The 25,796-nt window shown below is 37.1% G+C and overlaps 1 protein-coding gene and 1 pseudogene across 1 annotated transcript in view; both read right to left on the bottom strand.

Moving 5' to 3' along the window:
- The window catches only part of LOC146458888 (uncharacterized), a 76,948-nt gene extending 57,977 nt beyond the window's left edge, over window positions 1-18,971 (bottom strand). The window contains exons 1-4 of the mRNA XM_085090235.1: window positions 18,955-18,971; window positions 18,229-18,551; window positions 17,418-17,790; window positions 14,671-14,761 (exon numbers count right to left, since the gene is read on the bottom strand). Coding sequence (XP_084946361.1) covers window positions 17,426-17,790; window positions 18,229-18,551; window positions 18,955-18,971 — 705 coding nt within the window. The 3' untranslated portion in view covers window positions 14,671-14,761; window positions 17,418-17,425. The remainder of the gene's footprint in view (window positions 1-14,670; window positions 14,762-17,417; window positions 17,791-18,228; window positions 18,552-18,954) is intronic.
- Window positions 18,972-22,517: 3,546 nt separating this feature from the next.
- On the bottom strand, window positions 22,518-24,082 carry LOC146458892 (DELTA-thalatoxin-Avl2a-like; annotated as a pseudogene).
- Window positions 24,083-25,796: the final 1,714 nt, after the last annotated feature.

Here is a 25,796-nt window from a genome sequence, read left to right on the forward strand (position 1 = left end):
GGAAAAGAAATTCTAAAAGTTGATTGCCCTTAACCAAGAAACACAGCAGTAGGAGATCCGTAAGACAACAGACCAGTGAGGCAACAGCTCAAACAAAATGCACCAATCCCAGCAGTTAAGAACCGATCAACCAGAACCGAGCTTGGAGTCATATAAGTTCAGAGTGTTGCAGTTCCTGATAAACACTCGCAGTACGCAGTTGAAACGTCGAGATCTACATCATTAAGTGACTACATCGTGAGACAAACGATTACACTTTTCCAATAATACATTACTGTAGACCACTAACGCCCGTCAGCCAGAAGGAGGAAAAAGATCTCAATGTCAAAAGGTATGACCGCTGCCTGTAGATTCAGCGCCCCACGTGAAATATTTGGTTGCAAGAGACCGGACATTTATTAACTGGACAATTTATCCGAGCAAGTAGATATTCGTACTGTACAGGTATTGGAAAGCTAGAGGAAGACCTTCGTTCAGAAGTTCCTTACAGTGCTGTTAATTCCACTGGGGACCAACCACTGTTACTGCTGTTTGGCTAAAATTATACTGATTTATTCGAATTTCGATTCTTATGCTTTCTTCTGATTGGCTTAAAAACCTGCCTTGCTCGTATGATGATGAGCAAGGCTAATAATAAACTTTAGTAAATACTCTTGATGAACGTTACATATAAAAAGGTCAAGTTTCCGCAGCAAGATTTTTCAAGACGTGTGATACGTAAAGGGAAGTGGCCTACTTTTAAGGTATGGATTAACCATAATGCACAGAGGTCAACTCATCTATATCTTTAAAGCTATGATAGAACTTACAACTTCAACTAAGACTTAGAGTTAATGTTTTTCTCATCAGCCCATTTGAACGTGTTCTATATTTTATATATGGACATAAACGAAGTTTTCTGAGTTGAAATTGTGTAAAAAATGGATGGGATCAATTTTTTCATCAGGGCTCAGGGATCAACATTTTGGGGAAAATGGGGCTCAGGGATCAAAATTACGGCAAGAAAATAGGGATCAATGGGTCCCGGATATACCATGTTACGACCCTGATAGTTGTTCATAATCATCTCGCGCTAAGACGTCTTAACTTAACCTTTTCACTCTTTTCAGTCATATGAGCTGAGAAGACCAATATGCTTTTGTTTTGTTCAGTTCTGTTTGCAGTTTACTATAAATATTTCAGTCGGAATTGTTTGGGCATCGCGGCAATTATTGTTGTCAAGCAAAGCTGTCTACACTAAAACACGTGCCACAAAAAACGCTCACTTAAATTAGTTGAATGGACGCAAGACGTAAAAACGTAAGACTTCAGGTTCAAAACTTCAAGACTTAAAATTTTGATGGTCGAAGAGAGCCACGGAACTGGGAAACTCGAACTTCGTTTTCGTCACCCTCATGAGGTGTTTAAGACTCGAGCATCTTTATCAATTTTTCTCAATTACCACCTCAACGGGTGGGATTTTTTAAAGTGTTACTTGCTTCCTTTCGTTGCCAGTACCATTAGCTTGTTCTTGTTTCTTTTTTTCCACTTCAAACATTGTAATAAAACAGTCGCATACAAGGCCGTAGTGTCTAGTATCATTTACAGCTTGCATTAGAATAACAGTGAGGAGCGCCCTATGATCGTTTCCCAGGCTGACCTTGTCGAAACCATAGTTAACGGAAAGGATTAAGCAACTGATAGAGATGATGAAAAATGTCATTAATATAAAAACTCAATGTCCTTCTGTTAAATCAAGAAGGACTGGCCCCGACCGGCGTAATAAGAATTGCAAAAGCAGGGTAAAAATAAATATGTCAGATCCAAAATTCTCTTTTATTAACGGAAGTAATGTGTACAATATTGAACCACGTCAATGCTCGATCGTTTACTTAACCTCAGCATTTCTCACAAACTCAAACTAACCTTTTATCGTGTTTAAGATGTAATTTCAGTTGAGTGTTAAATTCGCAAAGCTCCTTTAAAATGTTGTTAAATGCCCGTGGGTACCATTATACCTAGCACTACTGTGATACTTAAAATTCTTTCCTAAGGCTAAACTTAACAAATCACGCGATACCTGGCGCTATTCCTGTCAATTTGGTGGCCATGTTTGAGCTGAATAGAAGATAGGACAGCACCAGTCAGCGAAGGGGTTTATAAAATAAGACAAATTTAAGGTACCGGCCCAGCGTGCTTGTAAACTGGATCATGCAGCTAAATAAAGTGTACAACTTCTCAGGCACGACACGGATGTTCAGGCAGGACACCGATTAACTTATCTAAGAAAGCGCTGCAGCCCACTCTATAGAGCTCTGAGGCGCGAAGTTGACAAATAATTTAACAAACGGAAATATCAAGGTGTTATAAAAAGGGAACGTGTCTTATGTAATACGATAACTGAATTCAATTTCTTTCCTCTAAATAAGTTCACTTTTTATTTTGATCTACAGCTTTATTTGTCTTACGGCACGATACACAAGATGACAAGCGAACTATGAATTAAATAAAGTTAACTCAGCCTGCAATGCGAAATCAGTTGTAGAGCTTATTACTTGACGTTATCTGGGAGATATTATGTTTGCTTAAGCGGTTATATTTACAAAAGTTACAGCCAGCAAAATCTCAGATAAGATCAGAAATGTATTAAACGTAAATAAATGGTAGCAGGTTATAGTTCAAGTGGAACATCGTTAAAGCTTCCTTGAAAACAAACCTCTTGTGAATTTTGGCAGGTTTAAGAGTTTCGGCATGAGTGCATTTTCATAATCAGTCCCGCAATCTTGTTAGAAACTTCTTTTTTAACATCATGAAACCTTTTGTGACTTCAGTTGACGGCACATTAAGTCGTGAGATTTAGGCATCAGTTCATTTTCATAATAGTCTTGAAATTTCACAGGAAACGTCTTTGAAAACAAACCTGACCTGCGGCCTTATTCAATTTCCATGAGTTGCAATTTAGGCATGAGTGCATTTTCATAATAGTGTCGCAATTTTGCAAGGAACTTGTCTCAAAGCAACGTTTTCAGTGTGATTTTACTTTTTCGTTAGCTGATATTTTGGCTTGGGTGGAAAACTAGGAGTTCCAAAGGTTTTGTAGGGAAGGCTCCGCCCTGATCTCCAGACACTTACCATTATATTTACTACTAAGTTTTTACAGTAAAGGTAACCCTTTCATATACTTATCGTAGAATCAATGTTTGTCTTTAAAGGAGGTTAGTCCGAAATAAAATTGAATAAAATTCGATAAAACGAATGGCAATTTAGCAAAACATATTCACAAGTAATCTCCCTTTTTACTAACAGTGTAGAGGAAAGAAGAAGACAATAATTAAGGATGATGGTCATTAACATTTACACACGATTTTTATTTCTGCCTTTGTTTTTTTCTCTGATTTATACCAAAAGGCTCGAAATTTATGAGCCAGCCCACATTAGACATCTTAATCAGTGACTCAAAAGAAGCTTAAAGTTTGATTATGTTGCATAGTTGTCCATAATCATCTCGCGCTAAAACAACTTAACTTAAACTTTTCACTCTTTTCAGTTTTATGAGCTGAGAAGTCCAATATACTTTTGTTTTGTTCAGTTCTGTTTGCCGTTCACAATAACTCGGTATTCAAGCCAGAATTGTTTGGATGTCGCGGCAAATTGTTATCAAGCATTTTTACTTAACACGTGCTACAGAAAACGCTCACTTAAATCAGCTGAAAGGACGCAAGACGTAAGAACATTAGACTTCAGGTTCAAGACTTCAGATGAAATTTTGATGGTCGAAGAGAGGCACGGAACTGGCAAACTCGGACTTCGTTTTCGTCGCCCCCATGAGATGTTTAAGACTCGTGCTTTATCAATTTTTCTCAATTACCAAATTAACGGGGCAGATTTTATAAAGTTTTACTGCTTCCTTTCGTTGTCAGTTCCATTAGCTTGTTCTTGTTTCTTTTTTTTTTTTTTTTCCACTTTTAAACATTGTTATAAAACAGTCGCACACAAGGCCGTAGTGTCTATCATCATTGACAGCTTGCATTAGAACCACAGCGAGGAGCGCCGTATGATCGTTTCCCAGGCTGATCTTGTCGAAATGGCTAAAGGTTTAGATTGTTATTTGTAAAGTAAAGCTTCTTCGACTGTGAATGTCGTGGTTTAAGATTTAGTTGCGTTTCCAAGCCATAAATTCGTAGTTCTAGCAAGACCGGAGAATTTTCATATAATTTCGAAACATTTTAACTAGATTTGAACGCTTGTTAATGAATCGAAATGATTGTTAATAAATTGAATCCTCTGATAGATTTTGCTTATAGTGCATGTTGTTCAGTGCTTAGTTAGTTTGCAAGTTTTAAGTTTGTGAGCTAAGCAACTGATAGAGATGATGAAAAATGTCATTAATATAAAAACTCAATGTCTTCCGTCTGTTAAATTCAGAAGGACTGGCCCCGACCGGCGTAATATGGATTGCAGAAACAGAGTAAGAATCAATATGTCAGATCCAACATACTCTTTTAAAGAAGTCGTGTGGACGATATTGAATAACGTAAATGCTCTCTCGTTTATTTAGCCTCAACATTTCTCACAAACTCAAACTAACCTTTTATCGTGAACAATGTTTACTAGTAGCACTGGCTTTTGGTTTACGTTTGTCAAGTTTTCGCAGTTTACCCTTCATTCCAAAGAAAAGCACAGCAACCGTACTGATGGTCTGAATGCAAAACAATAAACGTTAATTTTCAATCTGATCTCAGTTTCCCCTAACCTGCAACCATTAAGTCAACTCTTAAAGATAGACCCTTTATCATGCAAACGTCTTACAAAACAGAGCTTTTACTGGGAATTAGTTGCTGACAAGGCGCCGGATAATTTTAAAGACACACATTTTTTCCATTCCCGTGTATCACTGTGTAAGTTGTGTTGACCTGTTCGAATCAGTGAACGGCGCTAAATTTGCCAACAAGTCAATATCGGGAATTGTGAACTAATTGATTTCTCTCGAAGCTAAGAATCTTATCACGAACAGTTACAGGAGGACTGCTTTAAGATCGGAAAATAGAAGGGTAGTCTATGAGTGAGTTCCAATGCTGACTTTGTCTGTGACTGAGACTACGATCATGAGTTCTCTTCGCTTGATGAGTTCAAAAGTGCATACTATCCCTGTATATTTCTACTCGCTTTTTATATTTTAACTCGCCTTGCGGGGAGGAATCAAAGTACACCACAACTTGTAAAAAAAAAAAAAAAACTAAATAAACAATAAATTGTTGAAAGGGTACTTGCCTTTGTAGAGAGAGTCGTTCTCTCTCAAAAAAAGAAAAGTGTTATGTCAATATCAACGGCAACAGAGGCGTTCAAGCGGGAGATCACTGACAAACAAACCTCTTGTTGTTTTGTAATTCATCGGTGTATAAGGATTGTGTATAAGGTATCAATACAAATTAGCGATCATGCATGCAGCATTTCAGAGAGAGAACATTAGAGAAAGTTTGTGCTTCACATAATTCATTAACACCGGCTTTTTTCACACATTCTATAGCACTATTATTAATTCGACCTTATCTATTAGTAAAAAGCCACCATTAAAAAGAAAATTTTGTCTAAGTGATCCGCATAAAACTAACATGCACACTTTAAACTATACTCCAAATACATTGATAATGAAATCATCCGTTCTCTTTGACATTAATTATGAAACCTGAAAAATGACTTGTCAATTTACGACATGTAAGGGGCACGAGAATCGTGATGGAAGAACTAAATGTACCACGTTATGAATGCAAATGCAGAGTCAGCCCATGTTAGAAAGGAAGCCGCGAAAAACTGTTGTTCCTTGGTAATCGTTTTAAGGAATGCCGCCACGAAGAAAAGCGAAAACAAGATCATTAGTTAGTTATCATTAGTTAGATATTTTCATTGTATTGGTTGTTCGCCTTTATCTTGATCGTCTAGCGCCTCGGATACTTACATTATATTTTTCTTATATACTCAGGCAGCTTTTAATTTTAATTCTTCAGCTGTTTGCTGAACTCAGGGTCTTTCAATAAAACTCCAGGTATCGCATGCCGGTTTGTGTTTTGTTAACAGCGAACTCTAGATTGGATTGCTATTTTGTAACTTGTGGAGTAAGAGCTTACAATGTTTAAGTTGACTAAAGTCAAAGGTCTTGCATCCATCTTCAAATAGTATACTGAGAACGGATTAACGTTCAATTCTAGTTTACAGAGATTTTGTTTTCCTAATATTCCATGGCCTTAGTTGCTGCCTACCTCAGTATAATTAACGGTATTATTCTCAGTTTACGCGAAGCCTGATACATGTAATTGAATTTTAACTTACAACAAAGTTGTTGTTTCCACAAGTAACAGAATTCATTATAACCAATTCAAAACATCAAAGCAAAGCCATTTTGCAATTTGGCCTAAATAACAGCAACTTTAGTTTGAAATCATGGGAAACTGGTTTTCATACATAACTTTCCAGGAGAGTATAATGCAGGTGACAAAAATAGCTGAAGTATCAAGAAACTTAAATTTAACTTCACGTCTCAAATGCTGCAGAGAAAAGGTAAGGAAATCAATACTTTAAATATGGATAAACTGCAACGGTTTTAATACCTAGAAATGCTCTTTGAGCTATTTCAAACTTCATTGCTGTCCTAGCCACTGTTTCGGAGACAATAATTAAAATAAATTTCTTCCAGCTCTCAAGCAAGTAATTCTTCGTACCTCTTTTGCTGTCCCACTGCTATATTCACTCGGTTTAATTAAGGTTAGTTACCGAACGGCTAGCTATAAATTTATAAAGAAATTTTTCTTACCTAAGAAGTAGCAGTCGTTTAAAATTATTTTTAAATTCTCACAATCGTCAGTAATAAAGGTAATCACTGCATCGGATATAGAAATCATCATAGAATAAGAACGTTTAGCGCCTTGGCAACAATTTGTAATCTTTTAAAGGAAAATCATTCACCAACAGAGTTAAGTTAAGATACTTGCTGACGGGTATTAAGTTGCCATTGTGTACTATATTCTGTGTAGCTCTTAATGTATTACAGCACTTCAAATATATGTTATAAGCATCGGCATCCCTTATGTAGCACCGGCGTACTCCGGCTACTTTAGCATGACACTTCATCTAATAAAAGCAACGCGCGTGTGGAATATTTTATTTGTTTTATTCTACTTTTTGTGTACATCAATATTTTTAGTGATATATAGGAGCTGTTAGCTATACTTTAAAAGGAGCCCTTGGCAAACTAAATTCAATTGCTAAAAGGCTCATAACAATATTATACACTAAACAAGAAAAGAAAAGCTACAATGTACACATTGAATTAGCGTTTAAGATGGAATTTCAGTTGAGTCTTAAATTCGCAAAGCTCCTTTAAAAACTTGTTAAATGCCCGTGGGTACCATTATACCTAGCACTACTGTGATACTTAAAATTCTTTCCTAAGGCTAAACTTCACAAATCACGCGATACCTGGCGCTATTCCTGTCAATTTGGTGGCCATGTTTGAGCTGAATAGAAGATAGGACAGCACCAGTTGGCGAAGGGGTTTAAAAGATAAGACACATTTAAGGTACCGGCCCAGCGTGTTTGTAAACTAGAGCATGCAGCTAAATAGAGTGTACAACTTCTTGGGCACGACACGGATTAACAGGCAGAAGGTCGATTAAGCCTACCTAAGAAAGCGCTGCAGCCGACTCCATAGAGCTCTGCAGCGCGAAGTTGACAAATAGTTTAAAAAAAAACGGAAATATTAAGTTGTTATCAAAAGTGAATTCAATTACTTTCCTCTGAATTAGTTCACTTTTTATTTTGATCTACAGGATGCACAAGATGACAAGCGAACCATAAATAAAGTTAACTCAGTCTGCAATTAGATATCAGTTCTATAGGTTATTACTCGACGTTATCTGGGAGATATCATGTCTGTTTAAGCGGTTATTTTTACTAAAGTTACAGCCAGCAATATCTCAGATAAGATCAGAAATATATTCAACGTAAATAAATAGCAGCAGATTAGAATTCAAGTGGAACATTCTTTTTTGGTAAGATCTAAGATTTCGGCATGAGTGCATTTTCATAATAGTCCCGCAATCTTGTTAGAAACTTTTTTTAGATCATCAAACCTTTTGTGGATTCAGTTGACGCCATTAGGTAGTTAGATTTAGGTATCAGTGCATTTTAATAATAGTCTTGAAATTTCTCCAGAAACGTCTTTGAAAACAAACTCTCTGTGGTTTTATTAAGTTTCCATTAGGTAAGATTTATGCATGAGTGCAATTTCATAATAGTCTCGCAATTTTGGTGGAAACATCTTCGAAAACAAACCTCGTACGGTTTGATTCTATTTCCATTAGTTGCGATTTAGGCATGAGTGCATTTTCATAACAGCGTTGTAATTTTGCAATAAACTAGTCTCAAAGCATAGTGTTCAGTGTGGTTTTAATTTTCCGTTAGCTGATACTTGCCTTGAGTGGAAACCTGAGAGAGGGAAGTGGAGTGTGTAGAAAATTAAGAGAGTGGGTAGTGTACCTGGGAGGGCACACACCAAAGTCTATAGGCTCCGCTCTGAGCTCCATACACTTATCATCAGTTATTTACCATTTTTGACAGGAAAGGAAACCTTTCATATACTAAAGAAAATGGTGTCCCTTTCACACTTCTACAGTAGATGCACTACATCTCTTTAAATGAATTTAGTCCGAAATAAAATTGGAAACTCGGTCAGATCATTAATTCGCAGTTAATAAGGAGTGCCAATTTGCCACCATGTAGCAATTAAAGTTTTCACACACTTTTGAACAGAAATTCTCTGTCAGGGTGTGTCAGACCTTATAACTTGGGAAAATAATATAGGCAGCAGACTATAATTCAAGTGGACGATAATTAAAACTTAATGAAAACAAACCTCTTGTGGTATATTTTAAGTTGGTAAATAAGATGGGCGAGTGCATTTTCATGATAGTCCCCCAATTTGTTAGAAACTTTTTCATATCATTAACCTTTGTGGTTTCAGTTGACGGTATAGGTCGTGAGATTAAGGCATGAGTGCAATTTCATAATAGTCTCGCAATTTTAGCTAAAAAACGTGTGAAAACAAAGATCTAGTGGTTTTATTCAGTTTCCTTTAGATGAGATTTAGGCATGCGTGCATTTTCATAATAGTGTCGTAATTTTGCAAGAAACGTGTCTCAAAGCAACGTTTTCAGTGTGATTTTAATTTTTCGATATTTTAATATTTTAACATTTCGATATTTTTGATATTTGGCTTGGGTGGAATACTAGGAGTGGGGAGTGAAGTTTGTGAAATATGAGTAGTGTTAATAGTCGACCTGGGAGGGTGCGCACCAAAGTCTTGTACGGGGAGGCTCTGCTCTGAGCTTCAGACACTTACCATTTTATTTACCATTTGGGCAGTAAAGGCATAACTTTTTTCATATTCCTTCCTTAGAAAATTGGGCCCCTTTCACATACCCACAGTACAAACAATGAATTAAGTCCAAAATAATATTGGAGTGTAGGCAATAATTAAACCGTAGTTGAATTAAACGAATGCCGATGAGGCAGCCGACATTACACATGTAGACTCAAAAGTAGCTTAAAATTTGGATTGTGCAGCAGTCCACCTTAGCATAGTTGTTCATGGTCATCTCGCGCTAGGACATCTTAACCTTTTCACTCTTTTCAGTTGTGAGCTCAGAAGTTCAATAGACTTTCGTTTTGTTCAGTTCTGTTATCCGTTCACATTCAATATTCTAGTTGGAACTGTTTGCATATCGCGTCAAATTGTTGTCAAGGCTTTTTAAAATATTAAAGAAAATATTTAGAAACAGGTAGACGAAGATAGAATAGCAATCAATACAGCATATTTTGCCAGTAGAAGTCAAATATTGTTATTAATGAAAATGATGTTAATAAAAGCTCAAAGAAATCCGAAACAACTGATATTAAATCAAATTCTCCAGTGGATAAGTGAAGCATCAGAATGGACTGTGGAATCAGTTGGTAATCATTATATTAATAGCATAAATTATCAATCCTTCAAAGGAAATTCATAATACAATTACCTCCGTAGCTTAGCTAAATGTTTGATAAATATGAAAAACAATAGCTGTTACAATGAATGCTTCAGATGGTGTCATATTCGCCTTTTAAGTCAACGAGACAAATATGCATGTCTTCAGAGGAATAAAAAATCTTACAAACAATGTATTGGAAAGCTAGATTATTCTTTAGGTGTTTATTTTCCCGCCTTACAAAAGCATTTTACTAAATTCTAAACAACAACAAAATATCGATATTATTATTTCAGCTATGAGAACAAACAACCACCTGTACTTTATATACGAAGGGGAAAATTTTAAAATCATATGAAACTTATTTCTATTCACAGAAAATAGAAACAAGTATTGTGGTCTAACAAAACATTTACACAATTTCATACATAATCAAATTTAACAAATCACAATGATAGCTATAGAAAATACTTTTGTATGTATTTGATGTGTTTTAGCTCAAAAAAGTGATGACTTCTCAAGAACAAAATTTCATTAAAAGGTTGTCAAGCAGTTAAAATGCTGGCCAAAGAAGGTGAAACTATACTGGCGTCTTAACAGAAAAAAATACATAGAGTTATATCAAATAATAATTCATACACGGAAGTCTATCAAAAACACATTGACTGTGGTTATAGTTATAAGGTTATGTGTTATTATGTTGATAAGTATATACTAAACAAGTTGAGATTTACTGGGAACTAATATGCTAGAAGAAGTTGAGATGTATAGGGGACTAATATGCTATAAGAACTTGAATATTGCAAAAAAAAAAAGAGCCTCGATAAAAAATGATACCAGCTAAAGAAGACAGAAAATATTTTATAGCAGCTATCTAATGTCGCATTTGCAATAATAAATAAACTGAAACTAAATTCACAGTTTGAAATCATTGTCATATAACTGGGAAATTAACCTTGGATTGACTGATTAAATACCTGTTCTATTTCATAATCTTAGAGATTATAAAGTCTTAATAAATTTTTGAAATACTTAGCTTCATTTAAGAAGGGTACGATAGTCTTCTTCATGCAAAAGATTGGTAAATTTAAACAAGATATTAATGTTATCCCCAATAACGAAGTATATAGCATAATCTTCTGGCTTAGTAGTTATTGATAGTTTCCAGTTTATGAGTTCCAGTTTAAAAAAGCTAAAGGGTATGATAGTCTTTTCCATGCAAAAGATTGGTAAATTTGAACAAGATATCAATGTCATCCCCAATAACGAAGTATATAGCTTAATCTTCTGGCTTAGTAGTTATTGATATTTTCCAGTTTATGAGTTCCAGTTTAAAAAAAGCTAGTTAATAATCTACATGGGAAAACATTTAAATATAAATCAAAATAATTCTAAAATGAAAAACTTAATTTAATGAAACAAATTATGAATAGTTTGAATCGATTTTAAATTAGGTTTATAGTATTATGAATGATAATCATATATCCAATGAAGATTATCAACATGCTCGAAATTTATGAAATAATTTAAATGTCAAAAATATCGTGATTTGTATTTTAAATCGGATATATTATCATTACCTATTTTTGGGTAATGTATTTGAAAATTTAAGAACAACTTGCTGAGAATAAAATACGTTAGATCCATGCCATTATTTTGCAAGTCCAGGTCTAAGTTGGGATTGCATGTTTTAACATATCTTTTAAAAGACTACTAATGCTAAGTTAGTGTCAATGACTGATATCAATATGTCTCAATTCATTGAAAAAAGAAAAGGAATCAGTAACAGGCAATCGATATGGAAAAGCAAATAACAAGTATGTCAAGAACAATGATGAGAATAAACCCTCAAAACATCTCACGTATCTTGATGCTAATATTGTATACATCTGGGCTTTGAGTCAATTTACCGACCTACTGGTGGTTTTTTCAAAATTGGCTTCAGAAAATGATATTTAGCCAAGAATCAAAAACGGATAATATTAGAAGTTTATTTAGTCATCCTAAAGAATAACATGACATACGTAATGAATATCCACTAGCTCCTTAGAAATTAAACTGGTTGCTGAAAATATGTTACTTGATTATTGGTAAACCATTCGGACAAAATAGAATCTAGCTATAGGACAAGTTAATTTCAAGTTAATTTCAGACTTGAGTGACAAAACAAAATAATTATTATTACATTACAGGAATTTACAGTGATACGCTGCATGGTTTTAAACTGAAAATCAAAAAAAGTACATAGATATTTCAATCAGTACCTTGGCCTTACTTTAACACCCAAACAAAATAGAACTAATGCAAAAAACGCATTAGAAAAATACTTCTGCAAGCTTATGAATATACAGTGTGTTTGGTAAGACTATGAAGAATATATGAGTAGACTTCAGATTAGTTGCAGTTGAAAAGGAATCATTGAATTAAATTAGCAGCTCAACCTACTTTTATTAGTAGTAAGATATTCAATAAAAATCTGGTAGCAATGCATAATATCAGGAATTATAAACCCTAAATAGGCTGGCATACGTGAAAATGTTTATCCTTGATATTTGTAAGTCACCGATGTAGGATTTTCATTACAACTACAGTGAAAAGAAATTTGAAGTAAAACAAATTACTCAATAAACGATCTGAGTTAATTACAAAATGCAGGCATGAAAATAAATTCTACGCAGCCAATCAGAAGCAAGATCGCTCCAACCGCCCTCCTTAAATTGTAACTCTACAAACTCCAACGGTACAGTCTGATGATCGCTTAGTGCGTGAAACTTGAGTAACTGTGTTACATTTTCTATCTTATATTTATATTTCGCTCTGCATGTTTTGCATCGAGTACTCCTGCGATTGAGTGAAGCAATTATTGTATTGTTTCTTTGTTTATTTACTGACATTCATAGTCTTAAATACGGAAATTGAAGCTGAAGATGTTTACAAAGACTTCTCGAATGATAGAAATAAATCAGATAATAGTGATTTATAGTGAGTATCCCGAACACTCTCCATAGTTTGCCAGGGATAAAACTGACAAGAAACCAAAAGTAAAATTCAAAGACGAGGCCGTTGGAATTTCAATGACTGTATTTATTGGTTTGTAATTCAAAAATGTATCCATTTATGAAAGACAATTATTAGGCAGGTGAAACTGGTGAAGAATTAAGAAAAAATATCAAATATGACAATTATAAAGACGTAATATTGAATAATAAACATATTTTACACATCATCACTGAGAAGTGAAAATCATAAGCTGGATCTTATGAAATAATAAAATTTCTCTCAGTCGTTGTTTTGATGACAATCGTTACATATCAAATGATGGTATCAAACGTATTGCATACGGCCAGTACAAAATCTAATGAGACAACAGCTTGAGCATAAGAGATAAACATAATTCGTATGAAGTAAGATAACTGTCACGCTCCTGCTTCAATGATAAAGATATAAAATCATAAAAGTGTGTCGACGTTTCCAAGAAATCTTACTTTTCTTGTGATACCGTTATTCTATTTGTAACAACCATCTAATGCAAGCAACAAATGCACAGTCCGAGCACATCTCGTTCGTTGCTGCTTCTCCGTTGCTTTGACTTTGCTCTTTATATCAGTTAACCCCTTCTTGTTGTTTTTTTTTTTTAAACAGACCGTGAAATTAAAATTCAACGGTCTGTGTCCCATAAATCGGAAAGCATGTTTGATATGACTCGTTGAGTGAATTGTTTTGTCTTCCAATTGAGATTCTGAATATACCATCGCTGCTACAGAAGTTGTTTCTAAAATTGCATCCACTTGGGAAACGTATTTGCTTTGGAAACTCAAATCGGTAAATTTTTTAAGAGTTTTGATTGGTTAATATAAATCGCATGAACAATTATCTTACAAGTTCCTGTCATATAACAATCGTTAAACCTGACTAACAATGACAATTTTATTACTCATTTCACAGGGATAGTCCCATGACGTCATTGACTTCGGCTGTAATCTCTTGTGAGACGTCCACTGATGGATAACATATGTCGGTAATTTAGTCTACGAGCATCACGCAACACAGTCTAGACTTCCTATCAATAGTGCGAACCGCTATGCCGCTAGGTCTAATTCAGCTTCGGCCGGTTTAAGGTTCAAGTATAAAGGTGGCGAGGAAGCCCATGAGAAGCCTTAAGGCTTTTAACAATGGCCTCCCTGTATTATATACAGCTATTTCAATTAACGTTGTCGGATGAGAGCTTAAAGCTTAATGAGACATATTCAAAGAGGCTGCCACCTCATCCATTTGATATCCTAACATTTCTTTCACCCAAATCGTGTATCTTCACTGGACGGACGAGGCATAGCTGATTTTGATGAACTTATTCATAAAAAAAAATCCTCAAAATCTTAAGGTCTCGTCTTATAGCTTTATACTTTGACCCGGCAACGTTAATTGAAATAGCTCTATATTAACAGATAAACATGCAATAGAATAATGACAAAATCAATGGCAGAGAAGAAATAGAACAGAGCTAAATGGAAGCATCTGTAACTAACAACATAAGATATATTGAGACATAGGCAGTCCAAGCTCAATATCAGAAGATCAGAGAACCGTTGAATAATAACGATTTGTATGAGAATACAACGGATTTGTCTAAAAATGGTAAAAAAAAAACATTGTTTTGTCAATAAAATCAACTTACCCTACTGCTTCTTGTATTCTTTGTCATTTACCAGCTTTTCAAGCCGATTCGAAGCAATTTCGGCGAGTTAGCGTCATTCGGCTTTCCACTGCTAAGTGTAACGAAAAGCCGAATACTATTAAGCCTTGCCCGAAGCACGAAACGGAATAAATCCGTTGAAATCATCCCTCAAGTGTCCCAATTCCTTCATAGAATCAAAGTAGAGATGTATACCTATCCTGCCAACGGAACTCCGAATCAGTTGAAGAAGTACCACTTTTGCTAGAAAGATTTTCTTTCAAGTCAGCTCGCTTATGAACCGCGGCAAGAACGCCATGGACACTTTGAATGTTCGAACAGCACGCTGGGTAACAAAAGTTCCCTGGCACGGGTGGTTAGGGGCCAGTTGTCTACATGCAAACAGATTTGTTCCCGGGGTCTCCTCGTGTCCTTTTTGTCAAGACCGTCAAGGGACCATTGCTTCCATCGACCAATCAAAATTACTGCGGAAGTGGGGCGCGATCTATTCAACCTAAATTTCCGGTACAGAATCAAATATATGGATAACCTGTCGTCCTTTCTCCCGGAAATTCGGATTCCGTTCCATCGGTCATACCATTTCGCCAGATGCTCAGGGCCCGTTTGTTCGAAAGCTGATTAACGTTAATCCGCGGTTAAAAGTTAACCGAAGCTTTCTGCTCGCTCGTTAATTGTTTTTAAACTCTTATTTCAAGCTAGTGGGAAAGAGAAGTCAACGTCAAAACTGAGGGACAAAATTTTTTATTTGAAAATCTTTATTGTTGTGTAATAAAACTCGAGCCAAAGTTGTTTTTAATCCAGAATTAGCTTAATCGGGCTTTGAACAACTGGGCCCAGCCCCAGTTTCTTACGGGATTTAAAAATTACACCCGCGTTTTCTGAATAAATTTGCGATAATTTCTACTTATTTAGTTTGTGTACTGTGGTCGAACTATCCAGGAGCTAACGTCGTAGGGGCGTCTTTAAAGTTCAGAAAGAGAAAGGAAAATAAACCATCACGCGTTCACGTTCTCCATAAGATCTTGAATGGTGATTACACGTCGTTGTTTAGTAGAGGACAACAAAGAAATGTACCAAAGTTTATAACGCAGGTGCAGAGCCAGTGTTTTGACAATTAAAAACTATTGTTTTCTGACGTTTTTGTTGTGGTCGTCGTTGTGTCTGCAGCAGGTCCCAACGATAACGAAAAAGTCACCTGAAAATATAAATTTATTTCATTTATGCTGCCTCACGATTATTTCAACTCGTTCAACCTCTACAGAAACGGCGGACTACCCAGAAATAAAAGTGTCCATCCTACGACGTGAGCTCCTGGATAGTTCGGCCTCATTACAAATTAAATGAGTAGAAATTATCGCACATTTATTCAGAAAACGCGTGTAATTTTCAAATATCGTACTGAAGAAACTGGAGAGGAACAGAAAATTCCCGGAATTTCCAAATTTCCGGGAAAAAAAAACAACAGGTTGTCCATATATTTGATTCTGTACCGGAAATTTAGGTCGAATAGATCGCGCCCTTTAAATTTGGAAAACACATACGGTAGCTATTTGATTGGTCGATGGAAACAATGCTCCTTTCAGGGTCTTGACAAAAAGGACACGAGGAGACCCCGGGAAAAAATCTGTTTGCCTGTGGACAACTGGCCGCTGACCACCCGTGCCAGGGAACTTTTTTTTTACCCAGCGTGCTGTACGAACGTTCAAAGTGTCCATGGCGTTCTTGCCGCGGTTCTTTAGAAATCTCATAAGCGAGCTGACTTGAAAGAAAATCTTTCTAGCAAAAGTGGTCCGGCTTCAACTGATTCGGAGTTCTGTTGGCAGGATATATAGAAAGTCATTATAGGGAAATCTAAGTAATCGCCCATGGGTAAAATTGGCAATATTTTAGTGCTAAAATGTGGTTGCTGAAAATTTGCATTTATAGCATGCTCTTCTAAACCTATTGCGGACGTAAATGTTTTTCCTTGAAACAGAAGAAGAAGACCTAATAAAGCAACATATGTCATTTGAAGATTAGTAACAGTCTGACAGTCTGTGGATTGATTTGCGAGCTGTCGAAAGTAAAGGAAAATTCCATCCCTCTGGAAGCGGACTTTGAACTCAACTGAGACAAAATCGTTTTTTTTTTTTTTTTAATATTTACGTGAAAGGAAGCGGTATTTAGAAATACTAACTACATCTCGGTTTGTTTCTCACTAGTGACTACCAATAAGCGAAATATGAACGAAATCGATTTTTTGACTTGTGCCACAACTTGGTCGATATTTGTGAAAAGCCGCTCTTAAAATACCTTTTGTAACACGGTGTTTAAGTGGCTTTATAGTAGCTATTAGTATGATTAACTAGGGGAATGCTTTAATCAAATGCGTTAAAAAGTGTGTTATTAAATGAAGTACATGCGTGTTGGGGATTTTCTTCTCTATATATGTCTTCCCACTTTTCACATTCTAGTTTCTGGTTTGAGAGATCGAGAGTTTTGTTAGTGATTTTCTATGTTTTGTCTTTTTCTTTGTCGTATTTTGGGTTAGTGAAATTGTTATTTGAAATAAGGGTAGGTGGTCAGAGAGATCAGTAGAGAGTAAACCACTAGTAAAGTTATCTACTAGACTGTTAACGAAAATGTTGTTGATTGATGTTTCACTTCTACTTGTTATTCTAGTTGGTTTCGAAATCAGCGGGAAAAAAGAAGGCGAAAATAGCAATTTAAGACATCATTTGAATTCCAACCTTCTTCATCAGAATTCCAACTTTCTTCTTTTAGATACTCCACGGGATACCATGTCTTGGATAAGAAATCCCTTATCTGCAAGTACCAAATCCCCAGGAGGCAATTGATTATGGAGTCCTGACTCCTGCACAATAGCTCTGTCTGGAATGGAACCAGGGTACAACTTGCTTACGTTGGTTATCACAGCATTAGGTGCAACACCAACAATAAATTTAAATGAATGCATTCGTCGGTAAGATGAGTAGGCTGCATTTTGTGTACTCGTTAGTCGAGGCGCTGCAACCTCGATATCAGTACAGTCTATGACAATCCGAAAAGATCCATATTGACTAAATGAGGATGGTGCAGGATGTTTGTTTTTGTCTAGAGAGGGTATGTCATAATGCCATTAAGAAAATGTCATGCAGCAAATAGATAAATGTCATAATGTTTACAACTGTACGTACCGCCGAACGGTTAGCTCAGTTGGTAGAGTACCGGACTACCGTGCAGGAGGTCGCAAGTTCAAACCCCGGCCGGACTACCTCTTAGGGTCTTTAAATAACTGAGGAGAAAGTTCTGCCCTTGCTCTTTCATCTGCAGATGGTTAGACTTTCTTGTTTTCTCGAATAAGGACGATAAACCGTAAACCCCGTCTCACAACCCTTGTTTGTAATAACTCTGTGGGACGTTAAAGAACCCACTCACTGTTCGCAAAGAGTGGAGGACGTAGTTCTGGTGTTGTGGTCTGGTCACATGGTTGGGTTGGTAAATTCTCGGAGATATTACCTGCATAAGCTACTCTTAAAAATCCGAAGAGATAACGATGATGATGATGATGATGATGATGATGATGATGATGATGATGAATGATGATGATGATGATGATGATGATGATAAGGATGATGATAATGTTACATAGCTGGGCTAAGTGCAGGTTTGTGTAGTTCTGTCTTACTTTCATTAAGGTGATAAGAATCTGGTCTTCACAACTGATAGATTCCACCTTCCAGCCAGCAAAGTAATTAATGGAATCTTTAAACCTCAAGGCATATCTTACAACAATTTCAACCACTTCCTCTGTTGGAAGCCCAGTTTCCATCCTAACAACATCATTTGACAGTTCTGTCACAGTGTAACACCTGGTCTCGTACCTATAATTTGTGGATAGAGTAGAAGCATATGTCACATTCAAGCATCGGATGTGTGGAAAACTTGCCAAAACCGTTAGTTGAAGTATAATTGCTCCGCTGGATAGTGACTTATCCAGTGGATAAAGTTATCTATTCTTTGAACAACTGGCGCTTGAATGTCCCCAGTACCCATTTATACATCTAGACCCGGTTGTTCAAAAAGTGGATAACTTTATCCAGCTGCTAAATTGCTATCTGGGTGATAAAATGTATTAATTGAATTACATTTTATCCGCTAGATAAAGTTATCTATTCTTTTTACAACAGAAGCCTCGGTGAAGGGAGACAATGCAAAGCAAAGAACCTTCTGTAAGGACCGAAACAGCACAATACCGCCTGGTCGAACGTCCAGTGCATTGACTACTTCACTCCACGCGTCATTTGGACATGGCAATGGCTAACACAGAGCAAATTCATTGGTTTACATGAAATCTGGTGTCAACCAAAAATGAAACATGCCATGGATTTTGTTTGTTTGCAAATGAGGAGAGAAGTTTACCTTGTCGCCAACTTGTCTACGACCTCGTCCCAGACAAGGTCGCACAACAGAACGGGATACTCAGCCGAAAATGAGACGCCGCGACTCCAACGGTAAGGTAATAGGGTTTAAGATGATTTTAAAGAAGACTGACGTCTTTAAGTGAAATACAGCGGTAAAAGAGAAAATATGAATATAATGATACGACACTGAGGATGTAATGGTTTGAAAAGCTATATCAACACTCGAAGGAGTGTTTCATCCTTTTCTTTTCTATTTCTTTGTTTACAAAAGCTCTCGGCTGCGTCTCCTTTTTTCATCGCACTTCTCGGTGATTGGAAATTGGATGAAAGACTCTTCCTGGTGCTTGATATATTGCATAAAAGAATCTTCTAACCAATGAGGATAAAAAAAAAGGAAGCTAAGAGAGGGTATACTACAAGCCGTTTATATTGAAGTAAACTATTGGACTTAAGGAGTCTCATTTGCAGTTGTCTCTCTGTAATATTGTGCGATACACTTGCAGAGGGAAAAATGTAGATAAAGCAAACATTTTTACAGAGCAACTTTTAGGCACTGAGACACTGAGGATGTAATAGTTTGAAAAGCTTTATCAACACTCGAAAGATTTTTTCATCTTTGTCTTATCTATTTCTTTGTTTACAAAAGCTCTCGGCTGCGTCTCCTTTTTTCATCACACTTCTCGGTGTTTGGAAATTAGATGAAAGACTCTTCCTGGTGCTTGAGATATTGCATAAAAGAATCCTCTAACCAACGAGGATCAAAAAGGAAGAAGCTAAAAGAGGCGATACTACAAGCTGTTTAAATTAAAGTAAACTATTGAACTTAAGAAGGCTCATTTGCAGTAGTCACTCTGTAATATATAAACAATAGCCTCCATTTGGTGCGAAAATATGCTCAGATATTTGTCCGCAGATATTATCTGTTCCGCGAAGCGAAAGGAAAACTGTGAGCTTCAAGGAGCAGATAATGTCCAAAGACAAATATCTGAGCTTATTTTTAAAGTCAAATGGAGGCTATTGTGTTTATTATCCTTTAGATATTCTTCGCAACATGCTAGAATCTCACGGGAATCGGCAGGATCTGCCATTCTCTCATATGTCAATCACGTCAAAGTTTGTCAGTTGGCTTCCAAAATCTCCACGTCAGATTTGGCTTCAGGTCGAAAGCGTTTGTTTGGGCAAAAGGTAAAACATTTGAAAGGAAAGTAAACTTCTTTAATTCCGCGAAAGACAAAAGCAAGATACAGGTGGCGGATAAGGTTACAGGGAATCTAACTACCTCTCAAAAACAAGTGAACGATCACTGAAAGCGAAAAACTGAAAAGTATCGCATTCCGTAAAAAGTGTAAAGTGCCGTCAACGAAAAAGCCGGCGCTTTATCGTTCTCTTCCTTTATCTCGTGTTGAATTGAAGGAGCACTTTATATCGAAAATACAATTGTGGTATTTGCTAGCCGAAAACGACCTGTGAAGAAATCGAAGCTGAATCTGCAGTCGAATACGACGCCACCGGTTGTTTTTGCCGGATTCCGTCAAAGCGCTTTCTTTGCTAACTTGACATTGAATGGAGCCAGCAACGAAGTCGTTAACAATCACTGAGCATTAAACTTGCTGGAGAGTAGGGCAAGCTACTTCTCTTCGTAGAGAATTTCGACATTTCGGGGTATCATGGCTGGTTTTTGTTTCGTGGACGAGATTTTATGTTCGCAAACAATCTCGACCAGGTGAGCATTGATAGCGTCATTCACCTGTTTGAAATCTGTCAGTAATGGTAATGAAATTTATGTTTTCGATATTAATATTTCTTAAATCCAGGCCAGCACGAATTGCTCTCATTGAATTACAACTGTAGTATTTGCCGTCGTGTTAGCGAGCTTCAAACTTATTAATAAAACTCGTTTAATAGCTTGTTGATGGCATTCTAATTGCGCCAGACTGAAAGAACACCATAAATACTCTTAAATGAGATGGGCTAAAACTTTTCACCTTTCATATTTTTCAGTTTTACCACATTTTTAATTCAAGAACTGTTAAACAGAGTTCAAACCAAGAGAAAATGTCGCAAATACGAGCTTGAGTATTTCAACATTTCGTTTACGAACAGCTTACCGTCAAAAACGTTCAGAGCGTATGTTGTTTTCTGGTACTGGTTTATCGCCCAGCAGGTTTATCTCTTCTTCTGTCACCAAAGCAAACCGTTCCTCCATCTTGACATTCATTTTAATTGCAAATTTGACGCACCTTGAAGTTTTTGAAATTGGGGAATATCAGTTGGGGAATATCATCGGATATTCCCCAGTTTTAGCTGGGGTATATTCGGTCACGTGAGCCGTTTAGCCCAATTGCGCGCGAGCGAAAAATATTTGATGGATTATAATGTGCGATACACTTGAAGAGGAAAAACTGTAGATAAAGCAAACTTTTTTACAGAGCAACTTTTAGGCACTGAGAGAATTAATGAAGGCTTTAAAGTTGTCTGGCCAGGAATTGTTCCATTGAATAGTTGCAAGAGTAACGTTTCGGAATGACCACTAGAACAACAAAATTCGCACATCTCATTGTTTTAATCTCAAGATTCAATTATCATACATAAATCTTGAGTTAACTCGTTTAACTAAATAGTTAGTGTTTTAACTATCTTCATTATTGAAAGAAAATGTGATGGTATATTTCCAGCCTGGTGAATGAATGAGAATGATGATTATTCTAGAAAGTGACGCAGGCATACTCGGAAAAAAGAAATCCGAGTGCTCCTATCAGGAGTCGAACCTAAGACCTTCCGATTACTAGTTCGGATGCTCTACCACTGAGCTACAGGAGACTCGTGGGAGCTAAGGCCATTAAACTAGGTTCATGGGACAAACATCCTGCATACTGCTAGGATTTGAATGTCGAGCGTGTGGTATATGAAAGAAAATGTGATGGTATATTTCCAGCCTGGTGAATGAATGAGAATGATGATTATTCTAGAAAGTGACGCAGGCATACTCGGAAAAAAGAAATCCGAGTGCTCCTATCAGGAGTCGAACCTAAGACCTTCCGATTACTAGTTCGGATGCTCTACCACTGAGCTACAGGAGACTCGTGGGAGCTAAGGCCATTAAACTAGGTTCATGGGACAAACATCCTGCATACTGCTAGGATTTGAATGTCGAGCGTGTGGTATATGAAAGAAAATGTGATGGTATATTTCCAGCCTGGTGAATGAATGAGAATGATGATTATTCTAGAAAGTGACGCAGGCATACTCGGAAAAAAGGAAATCCGAGTGCTCCTATCAGGAGTCGAACCTAAGACCTTCCGATTACTAGGAAGGAAGGTCTTAGGTTCGACTCCTGATAGGAGCACTCGGATTTCTTTTTTCCGAGTATGCCTGCGTCACTTTCTAGAATAATCATCATTCTCATCTTCATTATTGTCACTGAATTGAATTGGAAAATTCAATAAGTGTGTTGCAGATCACGTTTTGTACACCTTAATCGTACATCATTTCACTACTACTCAGATCAAATTACTCTTCACCATTTTCTTCTGCATCCCTGCCTAGATCTCGATATAAACCTTGATCGAGATCTTCATCTAGATTCTCTGACTCACCACTCATGTGGTGAGAAACATTTTTCTGCGCGGCATCTCTGCTAGGCATCCTCCACACCTGTTTCCGAAACCCAATATTCTTGTTGTAGCAGTCGCATGTAAACCCAGGCACTTTCCAATTGCAGCCATGCCATGCGAAATTTTCTTGGGTGTTTGCATATGCAGTGAGCTTAGAGCTGCCTGTGTCTTGTTTCTCCGATTTGTACTTAACGCAAGATTTCCCTTTACAGCCACACCAGATTCCAAATCTGTATCGACAGTCGTTGGGATGGTGGCAGCCCTCTGCAGCCAGAGAGCACTCGAATTCAGGAGATTCCTTGGATGAACCCCTTGTGTAGTCGAATTTCTGTAAGTGAACCCCTCTACTTTCTTGGAATCGGCAGCCATAATTCAAGAAGCCGAGGTAATAGTATTGCAGGTTTATAGCTCGGATGTAGTTTTCTGACCCAGCATCGAATCGGCTTTGCAAAACGTTCCAAATCGATCTGAAGGTGTGTTCAACAGATGCGTCTGATTCACCAGCTTCGTTCAAAAGTTTCTCAATCAGTTCTTTGGTCCTGTTGTTCGTCAGCTTATTTCGGGTTTCCTTGGTACCCCCTTTGACGACGGTTTTTTGTCTATAGTGTTCATGTCGCTTGCCTTGGACTCTTCCTTCTTGGTGACGTTTGCACATGCGTCAACCCCGATCTTGGTACTATTTATGGAACCTGCTAGCTTAGTGCAGCTCTTCACTTGAAAATCCCTCTGACTGAACGACTTAGAACTTTCTGCAAATGTCGTCTGCTTGATGCTTGATCCACGCGTCACAGACGTTATCACATGGGACCCGTATGTCTCCAAAAAGACGTTATATGCTTTCCAGGAATTCGCGAGAAACGGCTGTGCAAATGCCAATGGTAGCTTTTCAAAGTCCCTAACAAGGCGTTTGGTTAATGTGGAGGTTTCAACGTTATCTAAACAATCCTTTTTGACTAAGATCTTTTCTGTCAAGGCGCGGACATTTAAGGCCAGTCCACTTACTTCGGATTCCTTGGATTCTGTCTTCTGTATAACACTGTTGAGAGTAGTGCCCAGAGTAAACGAAGACTCGAGGGAGGCTTCCAAACCAGCTGCGGCGGCCATATGTTTGTAAAAGGATTTGGTGCTTGCGTAGTAATCAAAGTTACTACCTGAGTAGTGTAACTTTTTCCTTTTAAAGCAGGTTTCCGGCAAAGCCTCGAATAATTTCGCCTCGTTTTCCTGGAAGTCGCCCAATAAGTTTGTCTTCCGAAGATTGATTCCTTTTCCAAGCTCTTCCGTGTCACTGCTGTCCGTGCTTTCTACTCTTATTCCTCTGAAAGAGGCCGTCAGGCAGATAATAAGTAACAACGGATAAACCATGGCTGACGTTATTCCTGTTTCTCTTCGGTCTGGCAGTGGGGCACAACCTGTTAAAAATATTACGTGTCAGATGCTTTCCTGTAACATGCCTTCCAAGCAGTCGTTTCTAGGGGGATTCGTATTACCTCCTCCCCAGGAGGTACTAGTCTCCTCCCACGACTGCGTGGTAGGCTACGCTTTGCCGGACAAGGTTCATACTCCACCGGATACTTTACCTGCTACAGTAAGGAGCTTGAATTGATAGCCTGCCTAGCTAGCGGTATTGTATGCCGGCCAATAAAAAGTTTTGGCGTCGTAAACTGTGAGAAAATATTTTTGCCCCATTCCGCTCTAGGTCTCGCTGCATCCCTCAGCTGCGCAAGCCACTATAATTGACTTGACATCAGTCTGCCCGTCTGTGAAGAAGGCCTATTGTTGAATTTGTAAACTCTAACATTCTACCGACATTACCAAAAACAAAATTCATTTGACTTCACCAATTTCCAAGTTTCGTGCCCTCTGTGCACTGATGAGTTGTAAAATTGGTTCTAATCAATTTTTGCTATAAGGCGTTGCTTGAAAGGTCAGTATGATCACGTTAACACTTACGGAAAGGAATTTCATCAATCGAAGAAAGGCTCTTCTCCATAGTGGGTTCGTCAAGGATAAGAGTATTCTTTTCGCAAGAAATATTTGGACAATATTTTGAAATTGTAATCAAATTGCACTCCCAAGTGTAATTATGAGAACTTTCGGAACACCAATAATACACATAAGTTAATAATTTCAAGCAATCTTGCGCGGTAACAAAGACCAATTTCGCTTGACAATATTTCAAAACGATATTTCTTTCTGAGAAAAAGCGATAACGTTGCAATTTAATACCTTCTAGGAAGGAAGACGGATCGATAGCGATAAACTTTGACATTGAAAATGCCGACGATTGGTGACGGTTTCACAGACTTCTCAGTCGGTTGGGAGATAATTTTTACTAAATTTTTTCGGTTACTGAATCTACGCGAAAATTTAAGGACCGTGAAGTTAAATAGGAAGGCTTCATGAATATCACTAAGTTACATTCTGAGATACGTTTTCGGAGACTACTTTAAATATATTTTCAGTACTAGATACGGCTTTTAATAAAGTTGTTTAGCTCCTTCAGGACTTACTGCTACTTTTGTTAATAGTTAATTTCTAACTTGAATCACATGATTTTCTATATTTTACCTGTGGTGGGAAACTGGAAATTGGTGCAAAGCCTTTACATATTAATGTCATTTTTCAGAAACCAGGAATTAAGAAACGTTACTTTTCCACTACTATCCGATTTTCAAAGTTTTAGGATTGTTTTGAGCCTGCCAATTTGAAGTGTATTGCTTTCCTAGTCTCGTCCGTAAATATATTGCGAAACTTAATTTAGTGTCGCCAATTAGTACTACTCAACACTAGAATGATTGTCACTTAAATAAAGAACTTTGCTTACATACCCTTGCCGTGTCACTAAACTGACCGTCAATAAACTGTAATAAAAGTCCAAATCTGATTTTTTAGTACGAGGAAGGCACTGAACAATTGAGCTAGTTTAAACAATCAAGTTCTTTGTAGGATAGGTCCTGTTTCGCTTTAAAATTGTCGCTGTGATAGTCTATTATAATATTCCAAAAAATTGTTTATTAGATTTGAGTGCAACCGTGAAAAAATGGTCTTTTTATGTCCCCGGAGGATATACCTGCTGTTACTCCCTACAGTT

This window comes from Pavona decussata, unplaced genomic scaffold, assembly GCF_977016875.1.
Source record: "Pavona decussata unplaced genomic scaffold, jaPavDecu1.1 SCAFFOLD_226, whole genome shotgun sequence".
NCBI classification, from domain to species: domain Eukaryota; kingdom Metazoa; phylum Cnidaria; class Anthozoa; order Scleractinia; family Agariciidae; genus Pavona; species Pavona decussata.